The sequence below is a fragment of the Euprymna scolopes genome, chromosome 6, assembly GCF_053919585.1.
Source record: "Euprymna scolopes isolate OS-2025 chromosome 6, ASM5391958v1, whole genome shotgun sequence".
NCBI classification, from domain to species: Eukaryota; Metazoa; Mollusca; class Cephalopoda; order Sepiida; family Sepiolidae; genus Euprymna; species Euprymna scolopes.
This window is the reverse complement of record NC_136487.1, coordinates 99,082,352-99,109,013: the sequence shown is the minus strand read 5'-3', so window position 1 is coordinate 99,109,013 and position 26,662 is coordinate 99,082,352. Positions and strand designations below refer to the sequence as shown.

Genomic DNA, 26,662 nt, shown 5'->3' with positions numbered 1-26,662 from the left:
ATAATTTCGTTTTTTCTTTTATAATAATAATAATAATAACAATTATAATAATAACAATAATAATATAATAATAACAATAATAATAACAACAACAATAGTAATAACGAAAATAATAATAACAATAATAATAATAATAATAATAATATAATAATAACAATGATAATAATAATATAATAATAACAATAATAATAATAATAATAATTTCAGTTAGTTAATAATGAAGATAATAATAATAATTTATTTTTTTTGTTTCATAAGAATAATAACAACAATTATAATAATAACAATAATAATATAATAATAATATAATAATAACAATAATAATAATAACAACAATAATAATAATATAATAATAACAATAATAATAATATTATAATAATAATAACAATAATAATAATAATAATAATAGCAATAATAATAATAATAGCAATAATAATAACACTAATACTATAATAATAATAACAATAATAATAATAACAATAATTATCATATAATAATATAATAATAGCAATAATAATAATAACAATACTACTACTAATAATATAATAATAGCAATAATAATAATATAATAATAATAACAATAATAATATAATGATAATATAATAATAACAATAAAAATAACAATAATAATAATAACAGTAATAATAATATAATAATAACAACAACAACAACAATAATAATAATAATAATAATAATAATAATAATAATAATAATAATTTTTTTTTCCTTTTGTATACAAGAGATTTCATTCTTCATTTAAACTCAGCTTGATTCTACCAAACCAGAAACACTTTTTAATTGTTTTCGTTTTTTAACTTTGATAAATGTGTGTTATTTCTTTGTGAAGATGCCACACTATTTATGGAAACATGTGTTTTTTTAATCACACAAACCGCATTCAATATTTCCATTAGTAAAACATGTTTTGTTTTCCTTTATAAAACGAATACCAATTTCTCTGCTTCCTGATGAGATTGTAGTCCGTCAGTTTCGTTAAATCGTAGACTTTGCGGCCTCCCATCCAATACTCTACCATCTGGTCACATCAGTCTCGTTTTTGTTCACCGTCTCTACGTTATTTTTCAGTCTTGTTTTTGTTTTGCTTTTGTTTACTGGAGCCTTTGAAGTCAACGCACCATTTGCTAGGCTGGGCAGCGGGTGGCAGCACATCCAATAACAACACGTGGGGGAGAGGGGCGGCCGTCGTACGAGGTGAGGACACCTGTTTCTCATTAACGCACCCCAAACTTCTTCCCAGAAAATAAGCTCAAAATGATTTCCTTCTCTTATGTGTTTGTAGCGTCGACGGGCGCATAAATGGATGGGCGACGCCTTATTACCTTCCGTCACATTCTCATCCGCCTTTCCCCTTGTCACATTTCTCCATCAACTCTTTTTCTTTCTATAACAATATTTGTGCGCGGAAACCGACCGATCGACCGACCTACTTACCTACCGACCTATCTAATAATATATATATGTAGGTTTGTCATGAACACGCGCGCCATATAAATAGATGTAGATGTAGACATATATCCGGGTAAAAACGGCACCTGATCAACTCGCTTACACACGCCGAAAATATTATTTTCCTGTCAGTTCAGTCAGAGTCGATATCATGTATCAATAATGCCAGGAAGGGGAAAAAGACTCAAAGATCGACGAACGAATGCAAGTAGAATAGTTTGTTTTTCAATCGAAAGTCATACATCAGGATTCGACTTTCAAAATATAAACGTGACAATACCCCATACCCCTTTCCTTTTATCTACCTCACTCTGGATTTACTTTCCTTCCATCACAGGAAAATGTGGCCCAAAACCGGAAGGTGTATTTGCTCCTTTAAAATGCCTAAGCAGCCCTGTCAAAATTCCTCGTTATAAGATGCCTCACGCAGTAAGCTAGAAACTAACTGCTTTCCGGAGCGAGAACGATAGGTCTGATAAGGTAGACCACCCGGACCTGAACAGAACAATTAGCGCAGTTATTATGCAGTGAAACGGTTCTGAAATAAAACTGTTTTTGTCCAACTGATTGCTGAAGCTCTATATCATCGACCGGTACAAGCTTTCTTCTGTCTTTCTTTCAAAATCTCTCTCTATATATATATATTTCTCCCCTCTCTCTCTCTCTCTCACACACACACATACACACGCGCGCACGCACACACACACACACACACACACACACACACACATATATATATACTAGCGGAAGTACCCGTCTTTGGCTGGATTTAAAAAATCATCAAAACTTGGACTGATTTATAAAAGTATGAAAGGTATCAAAACTAAAGCAACCCCTTCAAACGAATAAGAGGCGCAGTATTGAGCATGTTTATCTAATTAGGGTTCCCCATTATAAATGATCACTCATGGCACCTACGTTGGTATGAGTGGGCGATGTAATCTGTAAAACCTTTCATTTCCCATGGTGGGGTGACCAGATCGGTAGCTCTACCTCAAACAGTGTGAGCGTGTACAGCGTTCCCATTTATAAGTGACATCTCTGTGACCTCCATCCCGTTGATGAGTGCAATCTGTCTAAATTTTTCCCTACTCTTTGTTTATTATCCTTGCTATATTTGGTAGGACTATGAGTGTACATCAAACGGTGTGAGCGTGCACAGAGTTTCCAGTGACTCCTCGTTGGGCTGTATCCTCGTTGGTTGGGGTAAGCAGTGTAACCCATCACCCCCATCCAGATGGTAGGGTATCGTGCCAAATTTGGCACCTCTACGTTAGACAGTGTGAGCATGCATAGGTTTTCCTCTTTGGGGCCCCGCCCTCGTTAATGGAGGTGATTTTATCATACCTATTCCAGGTCATTGTTTCCTCTTATATGTGGCCAGTTTAGTATAATATTAAGCCATATAGAAGCTTATCCTTGTCCAGACAGACACGCACACAGACGTTGAACTTTATTATATAGATATATATCACACTCACTATCTCTCTTTCAAAAATAAAACCTTTATCTTTTGCTTATAATTTTACGTGCAAATACTAAATGAAAAGAGGAAAGCTTTTCGTGTTCTTATTAGTGTGTTGTTACCTGCACAGGTAAAGTGCGTTACCTGCACAGTTAAGGTGTGTTACCTGCACAGGTAAAGTGTGTTGTTACTTGCGCAGGTAAAGTGCGTTACCTGCACAGGTAAAGTGGGTTACCTGCACAGGTAAAGTGTGTTGTTACTTGCACAGGTAAAGTGTGTTGTTACCTGCACAGGTAAAGTGTGTTACCTGCACAGGTAAAGTGTGTTGTTACCTGCACAGGTAAAGTGTGTTGTTACCTGCACAGCTAAAGTGTGTTACCTGCACAGGTAAAGTGTGTTACCTGCACAGGTAAAGTGTGTTGTTACCTGCACAGGTAAAGTGCGTTACCTGCACAGGTAAAGGGGCGGCTTTACTTTGAAAGTTGACATTAATTTTTTATCCATTGGCTTAGATAAATACGTCAGAATCAATGATTTGCGAAACTTTTAAGTGACTTATTTTTCTGATAAAGCCGTTCAATTTTCTGATAAAGCGAGGGGCAGTTGGGTGGAAGTGGCGATTCGAGTCCAATTGCGGGTATCGGACTCGCTTACTCATTAACACACCCCTCATTTAACTATGGATAAAGTTAAGGAATAAAGGAAATCTGTAGTCTTGCTAATCAGTTGGTTTCGACGAAATTAACTCTGAATTGACACGCTGTGAAAACAGAAACATCAAGAAATGTGAAAAAAAATATAGGAGATACATAAGAGAGCCAGAAAAGGGTATTAGAGAGACAAGGGGCAGAGAGTGACATGGCAGCGAAAAAGGGCAAAATGCAAAAGAAAAAAGAGTTACTTGATCTATTTTGGGCTACGATAAGAAAAACACAAAAACATAGTATATAATTAGCAGTACGTAACCTAGTACTTTGGTAATACTTTTGGAGGGGGCGGTGATGAGTAATGGGAGGGGGTGCGTGATGGGAGTGTAGCACTTGTAGATATGCAGCTTCAATGTTCTTAATTCCCAGTAACACTTCTTCATTATATTGTATACTTGTATTATTCTCCGCATTCAAGGGTTTTCCTTAATATTTCAGCAGTTTTTATTATCGTTAGTCGCTGTATTTTTGCAGCTATTCCTCTTATTCCAATTCCTCCCATTCTTTTTTTTGGAGTTTTTCGAATTGTTCCTAGTGTTCCTACTATTATCGGTACTATTTTGATTTTCTTCATCATCCAAATCCCTTTTAACTCTCTGGCTAGCTCGATGTATTTGCTCCGTTTCTCCTTTTCATTCATAGTCACTCTGTGGTCAGCTGGAACAGCAAAGTCTATGATATGACAGCATTTTCTTTCTTGTTAATTATTACGACATCTGGCCTTCTTGCTTGGATGGGTTTGTCCGTTTGTATGTCCATGTCCCATAGGATTTTGTGGTTCTCGTTTTCGAGTGCTGTTGTGGGTTTATGCGTGTACCATTCGTCTGTACGTTCAAAATGTAGCTGTTTGCACAGTTTTCAGTGCACCGTCCTCCCCACTCGGACGTGCCTGTTTTTGTATCCCTTTTGGGCCAGTTTGCAGTATTCACTTACTACATGGTCTATCGTTTTGTTCGTCTCTTTTCCACAGAGTCTGCATTTGCTGTTTTCTTGTGTTTTATCGGTCTTTGCTTTGATATGGTTGTTTTTTATCGAGTTATCTTGTGCTGCAGTTATTAGAGATTCCATTTCTCGATTTATATGTCCTTTGTCCATGTGTTTTCGTTATTCTCTTTAGTCATTCTTATGAATCTTCCGTGGAGTTGTTTCTCTTCCCATTTTTCTTTTCTCGTTTTGTCATTTGTCTCTTTGTTTTCTTTTTTTTCAGTGTCTCGCGCTGCCTTAATTATCCTTTCAGTGTTTTGCATTATGTATTTTTCTAGTTTTTTTATGTCATTCACACAGTGTTCTATGCAGACCAGTCCTCTTTCCTTTTCACGTAGCGTCTGTCAATATCGTCCTTTGGGTGTAGTGCATTATGCATGGTCATGAGTTTCCTGTTTTTTTGATCGAGTTGTCTCAGTTCTTCTTTGGTCCACCCTATAAACGGTCCAGAGTACCTCACTAGTGATACTGCCCATGTATTTATACCTTTTATTAAGTTTCTGCTATATAATTTCGTTTCCAGGAGTTTTCTTGTTCTCCTGAGGTATTCCTTTCCAATTTTCTCTTTCATTTCTGTTGCTTTGATGGTGTCCACTTCCAGAATGGCCAAGTATTTATAGTCGTCTTGTTTCCCTAGTGCCCTCATTTCTGTTTGGTTGGGTAATTTCATTCCTTCTGTCGTTTCCAGTTTTCTCTCTCTTATAACTAGCAGTGCGAACTTTTCCATTCCAAATTCCATTTGGATATCTTGGCTGAAGATCCTGGTAGTGTTAATTAGAGTGTAGCTCATGTTCGGTCCTTGCAAAAAGTTTCAAATCATCCATGTAAATCTGGTGGTTCATTTTTTCCTCTGTATTGGGGAACTTGTATCCGGCTTGCCACTTTCTCAGAATACTATTCAGGGGCATCATTGCTATGATGAACAGTAATGGCGATAGTGAGTCCCCTTGGAAGATGCGTCTTTGTATGTTCGTTTCTGTTATGTGTTGTCCATCAACTGTCAATTCCAGTTTCTATGTTTTCATTGCATTTTCTATTATGCTGGTGATCCTGCTTGGTATTTTATATATTTTTAGGCATTCTATCATCCATGCTTGGGGGGATCCTGTCGTACGTTTTTTTTTTGTAGTCAATCCATGCCATGGCTAAATTCTTTCTTCTTCTTTTTACCTCCTTTAGGATCCTTTGATCTATATATAGCAGATCATGTGTTCCCTTTTTTCCTTTTTGGCATCCTTTCGCTGTTCCTTGGAGATGAGTCCACGATTATTCAGTGAGTGGTAGCTTTGTTCCCTCAGTTGTGCTGTCAATATCTTCCACATAGTTGGTAAGCACGTGATGGATCTATAATTGCCAGAGACGGTTCTTTTCTCTGTGCCTTTCTGTAGTAGTTCTACCTTTTGTCATCCAGTTTGGCACGCTTGCTTCCTGCATACATCTTCTCAGGTTTTGGGCGAGCCTTTCGTGTAAGATTGTGAATTTTTTGAACCAGTATGCATGTATCTCGTCGTGCCCTGGTGCTCTCCAGTTTGTCATTTTTCCTATGGTTTTCTTTAGGGTTTCCTTGCTGATTTCATTCACTTTTCCTTCTATTTGTTGTAACTCTTCTTTCATGTCTTTCAGCCATTCGGCATTTCTATTGCGATCTCCTCGTTCTTCCCATATGTTACTCCAGTAGAGTTTTGTTTCTGTCGGATTTGGTTGTTCCGTTTTTGTTTTTCCTCCGTTCATATTTTGGTAGAAAGGGGCTTTCATTAGTTTCAAATGTTCTGTTTTGTTTGCATTGTTCAGATTTATATCTATATCGTCTCAATCTCGCTTCTTTTGCTTTTATTTTTGGTCCAGTTCTTCATGTTTCTTGTTTAGCCTCTCCCTGCTAGTTACATTTCCAATATTCCGTCATCTCCACGTTGCTTTCTTCCTGTTGATCATTTTGGTTTCTTTTTTATGTTTGTGTATTTGAGTTTCTAGTCTTATTTCCCATTCAGGTTTTGTCGGTCCATTTGTCCTCGGTTGTTTTTCTGATTTGAGATTCATACTTACCATTTTGGCGCCTGCGTAAATGAGTTGTTTAAGTCTGTGATTATATCTGTTGTGATGTGTGGGAGGAGCTTGTTAACCTTCTCTGTTTCTGTTTTTAATTTCTTCTGCTCTTGGTTCATTAACGATGAGAGCTTTATTTTTCCTCGTTCATAAACTTTATTATTTTATTTATTTCGTCTGCTTCATTATCTGTTAGCTTTTTTCACTGTTCTTGATTTCCACGTTTGTGGAGTTCGGTTTTACTTCAACTTGTGGGATTTTTCTACGTGCAGTTCAATTGGGGATGCTTTTTGTTCAATTTCATCATTAATTTTTCGCTGAATTTCTGTTAGTTCTAGTTTAGAGAGCCAATCTTTCTTGGGCATCAGTCTTGCTTGGTCTGCAATTCTTTGTTCTGTCGCATGGTAATCACTGGACAGGTCCAATAGTTCTTTCATTCGTTTCCGATAACCTCCATCTCTCTATTTAGGATGACGTCTATAATAGCATTCCATTGCCAGTCTATTCTCTTTTGTTGTCCATTTCTTTCTTCGTTTCTTTTCTATTTTGATGGTTATCATGACTGTGCTGTGTTTGTACGGCTTTATTTTGTTCTCTGAAGTTAGAGGTTATATGTACCTGTTCAGCGCAGGTAAGGTATGTTATTTGAGTTTCTAAAATTAGAAAGTTGGCCAACATTCGCAGGATGACGACCAGGTCCCCTATGTTGGTCACCGAAGGAGCACCTTCCGATCATAACACCCAGATGTTTCTTCTGGGTCCCACGGTATGGATTATTTGTAATTGACATTGGGGCAACACCGGACCCAGAATTATATAATAATAATAATAATAATAATAATAATAATAATAATAATAATAATAATAATAATAATAATAACTACATATACAATATATACATACATATATATGCACACAAACACACACACATACACACACGCACATATATATATATATATATATATATATATATATATATATATATATGTGTGTGTGTGTGTGTGTGTGTGTGTGTGTGTAGCTTCGAAATGCCCTGGCATAAAGAGTCCCTTCTATCCCCCAAATTTTGCATGTATTCCACTATTAAATAAATGATCCATTCAATATCTACCAATATATAGTTTTGTGTCTTCATTTCATACTCTTGTTGTCCTATATATATATATATATATATATATATATATATATATATATATATATATATATATAGGTAGATAAATATAGATATAGATATTGATATTATCTCACTCTTTTTTTTGTGAACTTCACGAATGTATTCAATATAGTCAGCGAACAAATTCATTTATCATTAATTCAACAAATTAATAGGAGCTCAAAATCCAGGGACAAATCTAAGCAACCAAGCAATAAAATAATATGCTAAATTTGAAATATAAAATCATTATCTCTTCAGTTTTCTGACGAATAAATCATAATACCATACAGTTATAGTTTTTTCAATTTGGTTTACGAATCGCAAAACAATTAACCTCTAATGACCCATAATACAACACATGCAATGACCACCGAAAGGCACCTGTTGTGCATACATTCAAAAGAATTGTAATGACACTTGAATAAAAAACAATAAACGCACAGTCAGTGTCTCAAACATTCTGCCAGGATTACATAGCGGGAAGGAAGAATACAACGAGAGAGAGAGAGAGAGAGAGAGAGAGAGAGAGAGAGAGAACGAGATCAGAATAAAATGGCAAGAAGTGAGAAGTCAATAGAAAAATTTTTTAAAATGAAAAAAGACTATGAGAGGAAAAGAACGAAAAGTAAATCATTGCGAAGGAAAAGGAGACAAAGTAGATATTTTGAAAAAATGTTTAACTTGAGAGAGAGAGAGAGAGTCAGAGGGAGAGAGAGAGAGAGAGGGAGAAAGAGAAAGAGAGAGGGAGAGCACATTCGAAACAAAGGAAGTATTCTTTTAAACTCAAACGGGTGGAGTTGTGGCGACATGTTTGTGTTTTGTTCTATCATTTTGAACGATGACATTTTAAACAGCTGAGGGTAAGTCTTGAGTTGATTAGCATTAAAAGTTTGTCAAAAGAAAAAAAATACAAGCAAAACTAAATAAGCAAAATGTAACACACTTTTAGCCAGTCCATCAATTAGCCCGAGCAAATGAGGGTCAGTCTTGTGCGACTATTTCTCCTGGAGATTTCACACATTTTTAATCAGATGTTCAAACATTATCTTCTCTTGGATCCACAGAAACCACTTAAATTGATGCAATTTCGACCACTTTTATCTTCTTTCATTAGTCTATTAATTTATATATATATATATATATATATATATATATATATATATATATATATATATATATATATATGTAGTGGTACTTGTGTGTGTATGTGTGTGTGTATGTGTATGTGTGTATGTGTGTGTTGAGAGAGAGATGTGAGAGGAATATGTATGTTTGAAACAAAGATATATATATATCTTTGTTTCAAACACACATACCTCCCTCACGTCTCTATCTCCACACACACACACACGCACGCACACGCACACACACACACACACACACACACACACACACACATACACACACACAAGGCCCACTTTATATTTTTTTAAAGTTGTAGCCAATTCTTTCAAGTCAAGTTTTGGTTCTGGTTATAGAAATAACTACGTGTTTGCGTCGTGAGCGTTTTCGATCTTTACGGATCATCGCCGTACGTGGTGTGTTTGGCTTAAAATTATTTTGTTGAATTCAGTATTTATACTTTTTTGACCTTGATGCAATGTTATAGAGGAAAATAACACTAACTTCCATAAAATAATATCTAATAAGAGAGGATATTCAAAAATATACATAATCTTTTAATGATTAATTATAATATAGGTTTGTTTATATTAAAATATTCATTGCTATCCATTTAACAATATTTAATAATATTATTTGCATCTTGTCCGGTAGGCGTTTTCATGTTTATTTACATAATCTATTATTATATAGTTTATTATTACACCGTTAATATTTCATAAATATTTTCTTTAAGCTGTTGTCATTTTCTTTATTATCTATTTATATCTTTTAAATGAAATGTTATTGCATTAAAATGTTATCATTAGGTAAGAAGAAATATTAGAGATAATTTATTCTGAAGAATAGACGTAATATGGACAACCCAAATATCACGGGATAAAATGAGAATACTCGCTTATATTTCTTCAATGCTAATTTATATATCTCTCTGTTCTTTGTTCATGTATTTCCATAATGTTCTATTGCAGTTTATATCGGCTTTCCAAAGTAATGTTAGCTTTTTGTATTCATTGGAGATTAAGCATTTCTGTTGTACACTTTGTCCGCTTGTATTTATGAATAATCAATATGTATTAAAGTATTTGCTATAGTTTATTCTTTGGTAAAAGTATTTATTGTTGTTTCCTTGTTAGGGATTTTTGTTTAAAGTATAATTGCTAGAGTCTTCACTAATGGGCTTGGCCGAGAATTGAACCGTGGTCTCCCAGCCCATTTAAGAACACCTTTACAATTATACATAAAATAAAATTCCTAAAAAGGAAACAACATTATATACAGTGGATACTCTCTTTCTTTATATATATATATATATATATATATATATATATATATATATATATATATATATATATATATACTCCTAATTCGTTTTTCTTTTGTGTTTATTGATATTCATATTAAAAACCCTCTTTTCTATTTATTTAAAAAGAAAATACAATTTTCTTATATATGGGTTGTGGAATTGCATTCACTAGCAAAAGATCCAGCTAATTTGCATATTCTTTTAAACATTCATTTTAATTAATTCCCTATTAGTTTTTTCGGTTTTCTTACTGGATGATCATCTTTAGTTTACTATTACATGTAATTATATTCATGCAGATAGCCTACATAATTTATGCTTGCTTAAAAGTTTACTGTAAACACAAATTGTTTCCATATATATTTATGTGTACGTATATATTTTTGTTTAATCTATCTATCTATATATATGTATAGAAAAGTGAACGTGTTTGTGTATCTGTGTGTGTCTGTGTGTCTGTGTCTCTGTGTCTGTTCGTGTACATTTCCCTACACAATAACTCTGTCAATTTTTAGTCTACAGACTCGAAATTTGATATACAGGATACTGAAATTTGCGAAAATCTGTGTGATCGGTTTTCGGCCATAACTTTGGCTGTTAAAGGGTCAAAGTTTAACGATTTGACTATTGAGAACTCTACCAAACTCCTCCGACAATTTTGGGTATAAACAACTGAAATGTTAGATATAGGTTCCTTGGACATGGATCTAACTTAATAACTTGAGTTGAGCCCTAAACAATAAATGTTTAGTGGTCATAATAGGGGTCAAACTTTAAAAAAAAATGACCTCTGCGATCTCTACCAAATTACTCAGATAAAGTTATTTTCCAATCTTTCCTTTCGTTAATACATTTTTTTCTTCAACATTAATATAGTGAGGTTTTTAAATATTAAGAATTAAATCTACCTCAATTTAATGTCTATTTATATTTCGCCTTTTCTTAACTAAACAGCTTGGTTTTTTAGTTGGTTGTTTTTGTTTTACGGCATATCAACCCTTTTTGGGTTATTTAATTCCGAATCCAAAGATTTTGAAGAAAATGTTTTTAATAGAATATATTTGTTGTTTTCAAATCAGTTTGTATTTAACCCATAGTTGGGACCCTAACAAGTACTACCACTCCGGATGAGAGTGGACCTGGGAGCAATAGTAATTAAAGGGTGGCTCCACACTCCCCAAAGCCCGCAAGCTGGGGCCTCACCACTGGATATAGTTTAAGGTCATATCCAGGATCAACTAAACAGCATTAATCATCAAATTCTCATCTCTCCCAAACGCTTTCATTTATAGTTTCTCCCTGCAATTTACGGTCAAGCAATAATTCAGCAACACAAGTAAGAAGAAACATTCTAATGTTTCGCGGTTACTTATCTGTATTTATTGATCTTTAGCTTTTCTTTCGGAATTTTTCTTTGCTAATGGGAACATAGCAACAGAAAATTGTCACAATATTTTTGGAATATAATGAGTATGATCCCGCAGGGTTGGAAGATTCTATTTATAAACGATGCTGCTAGGAATTGACGAATCGAATTCATATTCTGCTACCACCCAATCAGAAACCAGAATTGCTCTATAAATATTAAACCTTTCTGTAGCAATTTCGCATATGTTTTTTCCGTCTCAACACGGAAGAATCTTTTGCTCTGTGGATTCCAACTGGAGAACTATCTACTGCAAACCAGTCAACTCCCAGTACTTGTGTAGAACAACGAACCATCAGAAACTGTTCTGTCTAGTGAACACCAGTCACCTCCCAGGACTTGTGTATAACAAGGAACCATCGGAAACTGTTCTGAAACTAAACATGGCTTACACTTCTAGACCTTAATTATATATTCTCTTCCAGTTATGGAAGAAGAAGGACAAAAAGGACAAGAAGAAGAAGAAGAGAAATAAGGGAGAGAAAAGGACATGGTGATATAAATACGAAGCGTTAAAATATCGGGATGGATACATGTCCCAACTTGTAGGCCGCGTACGATTACAGTCGACTTGTCAAAAGCGAAAGAGGGAAGAGTGTTAACAGACTTGAAAATAACGAATAAAACAAGTCGACGAGTAAACGAGAGCAAAAATAACAACATTCTTTCCAAAATTCCCTAATCTTTCCACAACATATTTCTTAGCTACGTTAACCGCATAATATTCAGAAATAAAGCGTAAATATTTCCACCCTGATGAATTTTCTGCGGTAGAAAGAAGTAATACTTTTAAACTATTTCCATCGATAACACGGTGTATTTCATTTTAATAATCTGCTTAAAAGACAAAGAAAGTTCAGAATTGATCGCATGCAGGCCAGAACCAGATGGCATACATTCACAAATGTATGTGTTCGTCGAACTGCCCAACGGCATATGTCATCCTATTTACACATTGTTTAGCAGATTTGAATGATATTTTAAGAGACTATTAACCAGCATTAGTATTATAAGTACACTATATATATATATATATATATATATATATATATATATATATATATATATATATATATACATTTCTATAATTCTTTTGTGTATTGATCTTCATAGTAAAAACCCTTTTTTCCATTTATTTAAAAATAAAATACAACTTTGTTATACATGGGCCGTGGATTTTCATTCATCTGCAAGAGATCTAGCTAATTTACATATTCTTTTAAACATTCATTTTAATTAATTCCCTATTAGTTTTTTTTCGTTTTTTTATGGAATGAGAATCTTTAATTAACTATTACGTGCAATTAAATTCATCCAGATATTCTACATGATTTATATTTGTGTAATATTTGTGTAAAAAAGTTATAGTAAACATAAACCTCTTTTTACATATATTTACGTATGCGTATACATATTTGTTTAAAAAAAAAATTGCCTACTGAACTCCTCTGTCAGCTTTCGGTCCATAAGCATGAAACAATATATAGTGTATTCCAACCCATGCGAAACATTATATTCGTGTTTTAGCAGGGGAAAATCGGTGCAAAAGTGTGAAAAAAAAATGGAATTTGCCAGGTGAAGATCAATGTTTGACAATTTTGGGTCTAAACACTTGAAATTTTAGATGTAAGTAAGTTGGACACGAGTTAAACATTTTATGTTTATTTGGAACCAAAACAATAAATGTAAGGGGTCAAAATTTGTGTCAAAGTTCAAAAAAATATACCTCTGCGGTCTCTACCAAATTACTCAGACAATTTTTAGTCTATACATTTTAAATTTTACATAAAAGGGTACTCACACATAGGGCAATTTATGAACAGTACAAAGGGCCCGAGCAAAGCCGGGTAGAAATGCAAGTAGTAAATAAGGTTAGTGTTCAGAGCAATAGTAAATTAATAGCAAATAATTTTGGGGTTGAGATTAATAGTGATTTAATAGTAAATAAGTATGGAGTTGAGATTAATAGTAAATTATTAGCAACTAATTTTGGGTTTGAGTGAATAAGTATGGAGTTTAGAGTAATAATAAATTACTAGCAACTAATTTTGGATTTGAGATTAATAGTAGATTATTAGTAAATAGGTTTGGAGTTGAGAACAATAGTAAATAAGTAGCAAATAACTTTTGGGTTGAGATTAATAGTGAATTAATAATAAATGAGTATGGAGTTTAGATTAATAGTAAATTTATAGCAAATAATTTTAGGTTTTAGATTAATAGTGAATTAATCTATCTATTATATCTAAGTGAAATTGTCTATGTGTGTACATTTCCCTAGCAAACTATATTTGTCAATTTTTAGTCTACAGACTCGTGATCTGACATAAGAGGTATTGAGATTTGGTTTTCGGCCAGATATTCGGCTGTCAAGGGGTAAAAGTTCAACGAGTTAACCTTTGAAAAATCTACCAAACTCCTCCGCCAATTCTGGGTCTAAACACTTGAAATTTTAGATATAGGATCCTAGGACATGCTTGATAACTTGATTTGAGCCCAAAACAATAAAGGGGTCATAATAGTAGTCAAAGTTAAGTTGCGGTCTCTACGAAATTATTCAGACAATTTCTGGTCTAAACATTTGAAATTTTACATAAAGTGTATTCAGAGATACAGCAAGCTTTTAAATCGATTTGGGTCGAAAATTTGAGCGAACAATATATAAATGTATGTATATTTGCAGGTCTGCCTAAAACTTTCGACAGAGGCGACGGATTTTCACAAGATCAGTATCGTTTTTAAGCTCGACCTTTCTGACGACAAATATCGAAAAATTGGCTAAAAACATAATATCTTCACCTTCAACTGGACACTTTTCTACAGGGAGGAGTCGCTTTTTTCGCCGATATTTTTAAAAGTCCTCTCCTCTTTTCGATCGTCTAGCCTTAATTTAAACCTACGTCATTTTTGGTTTGGCGGTGGTCGTAAAAGCAAAGATGCCACGTTTTTTTTTCTTATTCTTTTCCTCCTTCGCAGTACGGGTTCGAGCCTGCCTTCCTACTACCACTATTTTTTTTGCTCACATACACATCCAAACACCCGGGCAACGCCGGGCTGAAATGCTTGTATATATATATATATATATATATATATATATATATATATATATATATATATATATATATATATATATATGGAGCAGTTGTATACGACAAAAGATCTACTGGTGAAAAACTATATATCATCATTTACAAAGAATTGGGTCTTTCATCAATAAGGATAGACGTATCGAATATTCAAATTGAGATTCGAAACCCGACCGTTTAACCAGCAGTCGGGATTTCTTATACATCCACTATTATGCTTGCTACGAAGTAAGCGAAATTCTAATGCAATATATATATATACATATATATATATATATATGTGTGTGTGTGTATATATATGTGTATATATATATGTATATATATGTATATATATATATGTATATATATGTATATATATATATACATATGTATATTATGAACTCAATAAGCTCAATAAAACCGAAAAGGAAATAGAGCTTATAATATGAACAAATGATTAATAAAATATGTTAAAAGACATCTTGAAAAAGAGTTAAAAAGAGTTATAATTAAATTAAAATTAAAAGTTAAAAAAAGTTATAATTAAATATGTTTTTAACTCTTTTTCAAGATATTTTTTAACATATTTTATTAATCATTTGTTTTATATGTATATAGGTTTTATATGTATATATATGTATATATGTATATACTTATGTATATTATGAACAAATGATTAATAAAATATGTTAAAAAATATCTTGAAAAAGAGTTAAAAACATATTTAATTATAACTCTTTTTAACTTTTAATTTTAATTTAATTATAACTCTTTTTAACTCTTTTTCAAGATGTCTTTTAACATATTTTATTAATCATTTGTTCATATTATAAGCTCTATTTCCTTTTCGGTTTTATTGAGCTTTTTATATCTGGCTGAGTTTATTTTACTTGTAAATATTAACTCTTTAATATTTATAATATATTTTAAGTTTACCATTTTGATTACCTTAGTAAACTTATTGTAACTTTTATATGTATATATGTATATATATATATGTATATATATATGTATGTATATATATGTATATATATGTATATATATACTAGGATATATATATACTAGGATATATATATATATACTAGGATATATATATATATATATATATATATATATATATATATATACATATATATATATATATAATTCATATGCAATCATTATTTCGGCACTGTTTATTATTCAAATATATGTTCACTGTTGAAGTGATTCGGTTCAAGACAATATATGGAATCTTTAAGCGTTATCAATGCTTTTTATAATTTTATATTATTTTCTTGTTTATATTTTGAGCGTTTGTCTCAGTGATCTGTTTCTTCAGATCACATTATTGGTAATTTGCAGTCGAGAAAAACTCCAAAACTCATTAGTATTGACCTATTAATTGAGTATTAGACCAAAGATAGGACCATAATTTGGCGTCTAGATAAACGTTCAATTAATTTTACATTAAACATCAAATCCAGGAGTCTTTCTTAAACTACACATTCACGAACAAATGGCATTGATAAATTTGTTTGTCTTATTTGAAACAACTTTTACCTACTTGGTGTTTTGAAAAAAAAGGAAATTAATTTGGGTGACTTTAATGTTGTAAATAAATTATTTTCTGAAATAGTAATATAAACTGAATCAGTAAAGAACAAACTAAATAACATATAATTAATGTTGTAACACCGTTTAAAATAGTAAATATTTTATTTATATAGATTTAGAAATAGTTTTTATAGAAAAGTTGTTTTAAATAGACATTCCTCACATATAAATGATATTAGTGTAGAATGTGTTATCGTTTTGTCTTTCTTTCATATTGTATCATGTTTTGTTTTATTATTGCTTAAACTTGAAGTTGAATATCGATTTCCTTTTGCAAAATTTCTGCTTTCATTTTTAAACTTAATGTTTCATCGCGTTTGAACGCAATACCTCTGTATACACATGTGTAATTTAACATCTTATTGAAAAGCGATTGAAAAGCGTTTCTATTTGAAATACAACATTCAATAAAGGACACTTACCTATTTCACAGAGAGATCCACTGAAACCGACCGGGCAGCGACATATATTTGAACCAACGCAAGTGCCTCCATTTTTACACGGCGATTTACTACAATGTTCTATAAAAGACAAGCGACAAAACGACAAGTAAAAAAAATGAAGAATCAACATGTCAAACAACAATTCATCTGTATATTATAGGAAAGTGTGTGCCAATAATTAAGCTCTCCTTTTGCAATGAATTTTGGTAATCTTAAATAATGGATACTAAAATGACAGAATCATTTTAGTATCCAGTATACAACGAAAGCAATTACTGCAATTGATTTAAAACAACAAAACAAAACAGGTAAACGATTATTAAATTTTTCTGTCATTTGTTTATTCATTTTTGTTTTGCGTGTTTTTTTGTTGTTGCTTTTTTGTTTTTTGCCTTCTTTTCATCATTTCTGTCACATTTTGTTTATTTTGCCAATATCTCTCCACTAAAAAAGATCCCCACCATGTTTTTCCTAGGATGCATTTTAATTATCTTAGATTAATGCTGATATCCTTTACTCTTTAATCTTTACACGTGAGAACAATCTAGAGAACTGTTGTTTCTCTTCCATTCTCTTTTCACATATTGTTTCCTTATAGTTACTTTCTTAGCTCGATCAGACATTTTAGTCGTGCTGAAATTTAGTCGTACATAAGGAGCTTTACTAAAAATGTACGACTGAATTATGTACTATTATTTTCTACCTCTGCTGATTTGCTATGAAAGCAACTTCAACACGGACGAAATACGGGGTTTGTCAGTGCAAAATATCGTAAACATCTGTTGTAGTATTATTATATTCATAAAAGTGAGAATGTGTGTGTGTGAGGACCCTTCTCAACCTATATACTCAACATATTTGTGATATACAGACTTGAAGTTTTGTATATAGGATATTCAGATATGTGGAAAAATTTGTAATATGTTTATATCCGAAAAAGTGTTGTAAGGGGTTAAAATTAAAAAAAAAAGGTATGTAGGAGTCATCGAAGTTTTATGTTAGCTAATTGTTTCACGAATGCGCGTACGTTAAAAGTTCAAATGACAAATAACTTATGTTAATAAGTAATTTTAAAACACCTTTTAAAGATCATGTCTTGCTGATTATAGTACTTGACTCATTCTCTTTAGGATTTAGTTTCGATCTCAGCTCAAGTATGTTTTTTTTACTTACAAGAAGTGAACTGTTAAGAAAAAAAAACATGATACTTGCATGCGCCTGTTTCAGTTTCTTTCTGTTTTATTTTTTTACTTCACTTTTTAAAAGACATTTAATTTAATAGTTTAATACTGGAAAACGCCAGGCACATTTGCTAATAAACAATAAAATTAATTTACTCACAAATTTAAGTCGAGAGGTTATTTTTTGGCAAATATCTTTTTAGATTCATATAAAAGGTATTTAAAATTTTAAAGAAATATTCTCTCTTAAGGCAGAAAGTAAATAGATACATAAGTATTTCTATCATGAAATCCTAAAAGACTGAGACAATTATTTTTTCCAATTCTGTGTGCCAATTTTGTTTTCGTTTTATTTTTCATTAAAATCTTAAAAAAAAATAAACAAGTATATTTTTTTAGATTAGTCGTGCTTTAGTTTCGCTAATTAAACACGATTTATGTATGTCTAATTAAATCCTAAAATACCGAGAGAATTATTTGGCACACTGTATTGAAAAAAAGCAATAGTCCCAGTCGTTAAAGGTTTAATTAGTCAAAGCAACTTCGATAGTTTCGAGTTTAATTTAAATAACAAAACAAAAAATAACAATCAGTAGTCGATAATAATGATAATATATAAAAATGTTTGAAAAACAAATGTTTTAAATGCCTTTTCTTTGTTTTATACCGACAGTCACATTATATTAAAACGAAACTTTATGCAAAATTATTAAAAAAAAAAAAGAAATAAAACGGAAATAATTTTTAAAATAATAGTTATTTACTTGCCTCCCCACGAGGGCAGTTAAACACTAATGTTTTAAATGTGGGTAAAACTAGTTTCCCTAAAAGAGGCACACGGGATTGAAAACATTAAGTCAGTCTTTAAGGATTTCGTTTACTTTTTACAAAGGTTTTCTTGTGTTACGTCGTTATTGCATTACAAAATTGAAATTTTGAAGAAAAAGGTCACTTTAATTTGACAAAAAAAAATGTCGGTTGAAAGTTGTGACGGTGACTAAATTCGTTTTGTTTTTTATTTCAATAGTAAAGTTATTTATTTATTTGTTTATTTTATTTTTTGGGGGTTATATTTTTATTAAAAAGATTTAAAATGTTTTAAAAGTAACACACTGGATTAAAAAAATGTTTCAGTCTTTAAAGATTTACTCTCGATTGTGAGTAGAGTAGTTTTATTGTTTATTTTAATAGCACAAGATCTTTTGCGCTAACAGGCTCAGTAGTCCGTCCGCGAAGGGAATATTTAATAAAAGTCGGGAGTTTTCTTTAATATATATTTTTAGGTATGGACTTAAAAAGGTAGTTGACAAAAATACCCTCTTAAAATTCGTTTTATTCTTTATCAGAAGATTGTTTTGAGATAGTTTACGTTGACGAACCCAGTCAATCCAATCGCCTGTGTCGCTTTAATCAGCAGCGGCAATACATTGATCGTGGCTAAGTTTTAGTCGTACATTTTTAGTAAAACCGTTATACTTCCCGACTGATCGTTTGTTTGGTCACGAATGGTTTTGAAGATTTTTTCACCCGCAAAATATTGAAATTATCTTATCAAATCTACCCGAATAAGTATATTTCATTTTGGTCAACGAGAGTACAACATTATCGTGGGGTGTGTGTTCACGCTTTACATAAAATATAAGTACAAAATTTTACTTAAATTTTATTTATAGCTTGAAATATATAGAAATTAAATATATACATTCAGAATACAAATGTTATTAAGAGCTTATTGATTTTTCAAAAATACTGGATTTGTCTCGGTTAAAGCACGAAGTCACCGAAATTGATTTCGATTAATGTCATTGATTAAGCCGATGACTGTTTAGGCCATCCTTAGCCATTAACAAAGATAAAACATTAGACAACAAATGTAATATTGTGTCGTCGGCTGGGAGCAAAGTGTCATATGGTTCCTCATTCAGCGATGGCCAACAATCAATATCGGTTAATGAAATGCTACATCATACATGTAAATTACTCTTTACAAATAATCGAAAAGAGAAACGATTAATATTTAAAAGAAAATTTTAAAAATCTCTCTCGTCCTTCTGCTTTCTCACCACCCGCATCGGCATGATCTGCCAGTAAATAAAAGAAATGCTGACGAAGAAATGCCGCAATGTCATATCAAGCAAACCAGGTGCTTGTCACTTGAAATCTAATTAAAGTCGAATAGTTTTTGTGTCACAGTAAATACTTTACACGATTCTTTGTTTACATTTTGTTCTGAAATGTTCTTTCCTCATTTTAAAGTATAGATGCTCGCAAGTAGCAACAAATTTTTAGAATTGGAGAAATACACAACATATTGTATTTGGGGTTTCAATTTGATGCCAATATATATATATATATATATATATATATATATATATATATATATATATATATATATATATATATATAGTGTTTTTACTTATAGCTCCTCTTTCTTTTTTCCTTTTGTAACCTTCACAAATGTATTCAATAAATTCGCTGAATAAATTGATTTAATAAATTAATTCAACAAATTACAAGGAACTCAAAATTCAGGAACAAATCTAAGCAGCAAAGCAATAAAATAATATGCTAAATTTGAAATATAAGATTTTTTCACACATAGGAAATTTCCACTGTGTATGTATGAGAAATGGTGCGATAAGTATAAAGGTATTTAAAAAAAACTAATTAAGGATCCGTGGGGGAGTGGATAAAGTACTTGGGAAATTCAACTCTGTTACACTCTTCTGAAGCTGGAAGGTTCAACCTCCAGCGCGGAAACCACCCAAAATACAATCGAAAGTTAGTTGGACATTCTATCCAGTCATGGCCGTTATCTTCATGGATTAAATAATGAGTTCCATTTGAAATTCTGTCTAGATTCCTGAGTTTGATAGAAAGATTTCTGAATTTGATAGAAACATTTCTGAGTTTGAAAGAAAGATTTCTGAGTTTGATAAAAGGTCGGAGGTGACATCGCTCAGAGATGAAAATAGTAGTCAGAATAATCTAAATAATACGAATTATAAAGCATTATCCAAAAATAGAATTAAAAAAATCTAAAAATAGAATCAAAAACCAATAAAAATAAACATTTATCGCGAAAAAAACTATGTATGAAATGAATAGCGACGATGATGATGACGATAACGATGATGGTGAGACATTTTCGTTTGAAGCATTTTTACAGGTGGTTTGTGGAAATCTCATGAAAACAACGAAACTTTAAAGAAATATTTAAAACTAAAAACTACATATATCCACAACCTATTAAGACAACCAATACGATTAATATATTTTTTTACTTTTTCAACATATATCGGCGTGCGAACCAATTCATTACATACTATGCTAATAAATTGACGGCTTTGATTTATCGCCAACCAAATGTGACATCATACGACAAAGGTGAAAAAAAATCGTTCGATTTGATTAGCCCTTAAATAAATAAAGAAGAAAATTTACCCAGAAAAAAATAATTATTTTTTGTCTTTTAATATAAATTTTTATCAAATTTAATCATTTTTTCGTTTAATTTTTACTTCCTGGCGTAAATAAAATATTTCCATCTCATGTTATTACATAATCCCTCCCTCTAGTAAAGATGTAAAACTTAATCAGGTTCATTTACAATTGATTTCGAATGAAGAAAGAAACCGTAATAAATCGATAGATTATACGGTCCGGTTTTCTCAGCGGAGAAAAAATACCTAAACAAGACAGAGAGAGGGAACGAGAGTAATAACTAATTAACTATTCTCTTTCTAAGAAATCCCGATGGTTGACTAAACAATTAGTTTTCAAGTCTTATTTTGAAACACTTTCTATAGTTAGCCACACTGAAGAGTCGTGGTCCGGCGAAAGCATCGTTTATTGGCCAATATTTATTTATATATATATATATATATATATATATATATATATATATATATATATATATATATTCAGTAATGTGATTGATAATTTAAAATTAAAATTAGAATTAAATCAAAAATCCGTTTCACAAGAAGGAACAACAACAAAATCAATAATTTGTACGATCGTTTCAGAAAACACTGTTTTTATTGTGGTAGACATTAAGCCACGGACAATAATTTTTATATATAGTATTTTTAAAAAAACAAAGTTTCCTCATCAGAAAAAGTATTGGGAAGGGTTTTTATTATACGTAAAAGATACCATAAATAAACCTAGCATTTAAAGTAAGGCAGATGTATCTGGAAAAAATTAAAATAAAAGGTATGTATTTACTTGATAAGTAAATTAATATGGGTTAAAGATAGAAATAAAATAGAATAAAATTATAAATCTGAATTTGGTTTAAATATAACATTACGATAATATATTTTTAATAAAACTTAAAAATTAAATACCAAGACACACACATATATGTATATATATACATATATATATATATATATATACACATACATATACATACCCACACACATATACACATATACACACACATACATACATATATATATATATATATATATATATATATAATTATTTGCCTTTTAATTCTTCGCCTTTTGAAATCAATAATTAACGGCAAAGCATTCATATGGATGTTAATTTTAGCTTTTCAACTTATGAAATGTTAAGTTTTGAAAAGAACGCTAATGGAATATTTTATATTGGTTAGAATACGTTTGACCGAAAACGCTAAATTCAAAATTAAAAAAAAGAAAGGGGGAGATAATCTTATTTCTTTAATTAAACAAAGCAAGGGAGATAATTAGTATTTAACTTAATTTATTATTAAGGAATAATAAATCAAGCAAACAATATATTATAATCTATTTTGAAATTATTGAATTTGATATTTGATAATTTATTTATTTATTGAAATTAAAAAATATATCATAGGTTAAGGTTAAGAATATATTTTAATAATATATAATAAATGTCGATATATCAGATCAATTAATAATAACAATAATATTGATGATCAAAAATTTTTATTAATAAGCATGTCAAGTTATAGTTTAATTTTTATATTTAATATTAATAAGTAATATTTTTAATGATTTAAGGTGGTTTATATTTATTAAATTTAAACCAACGTTTGTGACTGCAGGCGAAAATAAGTTCTTTTCTTGAATTTAGGAGGGTCGTTCTATTTTTTACATCTTCATATTTTAAAATTTTTAGGGTCTCTTTTGTAAAAAGTGCACAGAATTTATCTCCTGGCTTGTAGTCTTTGTAAGATCCTATTATTTGCCATTTCAAATTGAAAGAAATATTGTTATCTTTGAGTCGCCAAATATGCTTGGATAGGGTAGTTTGGTTTAACAGGAGTGATTTTTAAATGAATATTTGTGCGTTGAAATTCTATGTTTTATTAAGCCAGATGTGGAACCAAAATATATTGCCTCTTGTTTAGTGTAATTATTTTCCGGTAGATTAGGTGTTGGATTATTATATGGTGGGTTGGTCTGTATTTGATTGGTAGATTGGTTAAAGTTGGTGTCATTATTTAATCGGGTGGTTGAGTTATGGTTGCTATTAAATTCATTTAGATTTGGGGTTTTGATACTGTGCAGCTATAGACTACATTTTTTATTTTACATGAGCTTGTAGGGGACATTTATTTTTTCTTCTACAGTTACAGCCTGCTATATTTTGTATATTTGTATTTTGTGGCTTATTAATTTTTTTATTGGTAGAAGTAATTATTTTTTGATGAAGGTTTGGTATAGTAGAGTAAGACACTTTAATTGTATTCTTATTAAAGATTTTATTATATCTATGAAGGGCTTTAAAGTTCCTATCCAATAGGTTTATTTATGGTGTCTTTTACATATATCAAAAACCCTTCCCAATACTTTTGCTGATGAGGAAACTTTGTTTTTTTTAAATAGTATATGTAAAAATTATCGTCCGTGGCTTAATGTCTACCACAATAAAAACAGTGTTTTCCGAAACGATCGTACAATTTATTGATTTTGTTGTTATTCCTTCTTGTGAAACGGATTTTTAATTTAATTCGAATTTTAATTTTAAATTATCAATAACATTACTAAATATTAAATTAGCTCTAGGATATTTACCTATCGAGCTTATTATATATCTAAATTACAACGAGCACTTTTCTTTTCCTGTATTTTAATTAAATTAGTAATTTTACTATAACATTACAATACACTCTTCTCTTTAGACTATTGTTCTAATCTCCTTTATATATATATATATATATATATATATATATATATATATAGTGATCAATAAGCGGCGCTTACACTGGACCAAGACCCTTTGTTTCCAAAATATGATATATATATATATAATTTTTTACTACAATAATCATTAAATACCTACAGACACTAGTGTTTCATTATATATATATATATATATATATATATATATATATATATATATATATATATATATATATATATATAAAATGGGTTAAGAAATTCCAACGAAAGAAAGATGTATATTTAAATAATGGAGTAGTCACCAACAATGTGTATTTTTTAACATTATTTTATTATTCCGTGTCTTGGTTTTTCATTGAGAATTATGTTTGGATCATTGTAATAATGTTTTTAAATCGTTCTGATTGATTTTGGTTGGTTGGTTGTTTTTGTTTTACGGCATATCAACCCTTTTCGGGTTATTTAATGCCGAATCCAAAGATTTTGAATAAAAAATTTTTTTAATAGAATATATTTGTTGTTTTCACGTCAGTTTCTATTTAACCCATAGTTGGGACCCTAACAGGTACTACCACTCCGGGTCAGAGTAGACCTGGGAGCAATGGTAATTAAAGGATGGCTCCACACTCCCCAAAGCCCACATGCTGGGGCCTTACCACTGGATATAGTTTAAGGTACCAGGACCCCATTGAGGGACTTTTACCCTCTGCAGGGGGGCAGTCGGCGTATTCTAATGCCCCACCGACAGGGCCGCGTTCTGATTGAGGAGGATAAGGTTTTTTATTATCTGTGTGAACAGTTCTGAGTTGTTTGTGTTGTGTGTAGAGACGTATGCTAAAATTTGTTCTTTGTTGTGTTCTTTTGGGATTCTTAGTTGGTCTATTGGGATTTTTTCAGCCAGTTCAATACCTTTCTGTATTAGTGGTAGTGGATATCCTCTTTTCCGCAGTGTTTTTGATCCTAGTAACAATCAAAACAACAACATAATCACAGACATCTACCACAAACCCACAGACACTCAACAATACCTCCACTCCAAAAGCCACAATCCTAAAAACTGTCTAAAATCAATACCCTACTCCCTAGCACATAGAGTCTGCACCATAGTAACAGACATACACCTCCGTTCGACTAGACTGAATGAACTACAAATAACACTGCGGAAAAGAGGATATCCACTACCACTCTTACAGAAAGGTATTGAACTGGCTGAAAAAATCCCAATAGACCAACTAAGAATCCCAAAAGAACACAACAAAGAACAAATTTTAGCATACGTCTCTACACACAACACAAACAACTCAGAACTGTTCACACAGATAATAAAAAACCTTATCCTCCTCAATCAGAACACAATACAAACAACCCAGAACTATTCACACAGATAATAAAAAAAACCTTATCCTCCTCAATCAGAACGACAAACTAAACAACATACTTAAAACAACAAAAATAATAAAAAGCAAACGCCAACCCAAAAACTTAAAACACATCCTAACTTCCTCAAAACTCGTTCCACATACTACAAAAGGGGTTACAAAATGCAACAAACCGCGATGTGGAGTATGTGACATAATAATAGAAGGAAACACATACATATTCAAAAACCCAGCACAAACATTCAAAATAAAAAAGGATCTAAACTGCACCTCCAGAAATGTAGTATATGCACTAAGATGCACAGCGTGCAACAAATCCTACATAGGCGCCACCAAAAATTTCAGCAATAGAGTGGCCTTACATAAGAGCAACATCAAAATTGTAGATAACAGACACCTCTATGTTTCAAAACACGTACACATATGCAGTGGAAACAGTTTTAAAATAATGCCAATCTTCCAAACAGACAATTATTTTTATTTATTTACACAGGAAAAAAACTTCATCGCAAGATTCACTCCTGAACTGAACAGAGCCTAATATCAACACACAAAAATATGAAATGCAAGCACCCTCGCATGCACATCCATACACATATACACACCCACACATAAATCAAAACCGACACATTAAAACACACACACGCGCGCGCATACAACCACACACAGACATAACACCCCTATCTCTAATACAACACACTGAACAATACCAACCCTACTTAACCTCGAAACCAACAACACTAGGAAACACCTAGGACCATAGTATAATATCTGTTCCAACACCTCGCTCCTTCCTCAGTCAGTGGAGGAGAAATCCCTCATGACTGAGACAACTATCATCCCTTCTATCATCTCCCTCGCATACCTATACCCCTCCAATTGACCCCTCCCCTCTGGGGAACGATCTTCCCCACACTAAAAACCGATCCTGGGTCTGGCCATACCCACATGGGGAGACAAATAAATAGAAACATTAAAAAATCCCCTATACATATTTTTAAATACACCCCTCTATCTAAACAAACATAATATAAAGAATACCCGAAAAGACTGAAACGAAAAATCACAATACTAAAATCCAAGAATCCAAAAAATAAATATCAAAATAGAATGAAAGCATCCCTACCCTTATTTCAGAAGAGCTGCCCCCTCCTCACACATACACATTAGTAACGACCT

The 26,662-nt window shown here is 31.6% G+C and overlaps 1 protein-coding gene across 7 annotated transcripts in view; it reads right to left on the bottom strand.

The window, feature by feature from the left end:
• The window catches only part of LOC145277818 (protein shifted-like), a 593,688-nt gene that overhangs the window by 17,016 nt on the left and 550,010 nt on the right, over nt 1-26,662 (bottom strand). For all 7 annotated transcript variants that reach the window (XM_080129712.1, XM_080129714.1, XM_080129710.1 and 4 more), the window contains one exon: nt 16,760-16,858. In XM_080129712.1, coding sequence (XP_079985838.1) covers nt 16,760-16,858 — 99 coding nt within the window. The remainder of the gene's footprint in view (nt 1-16,759; nt 16,859-26,662) is intronic.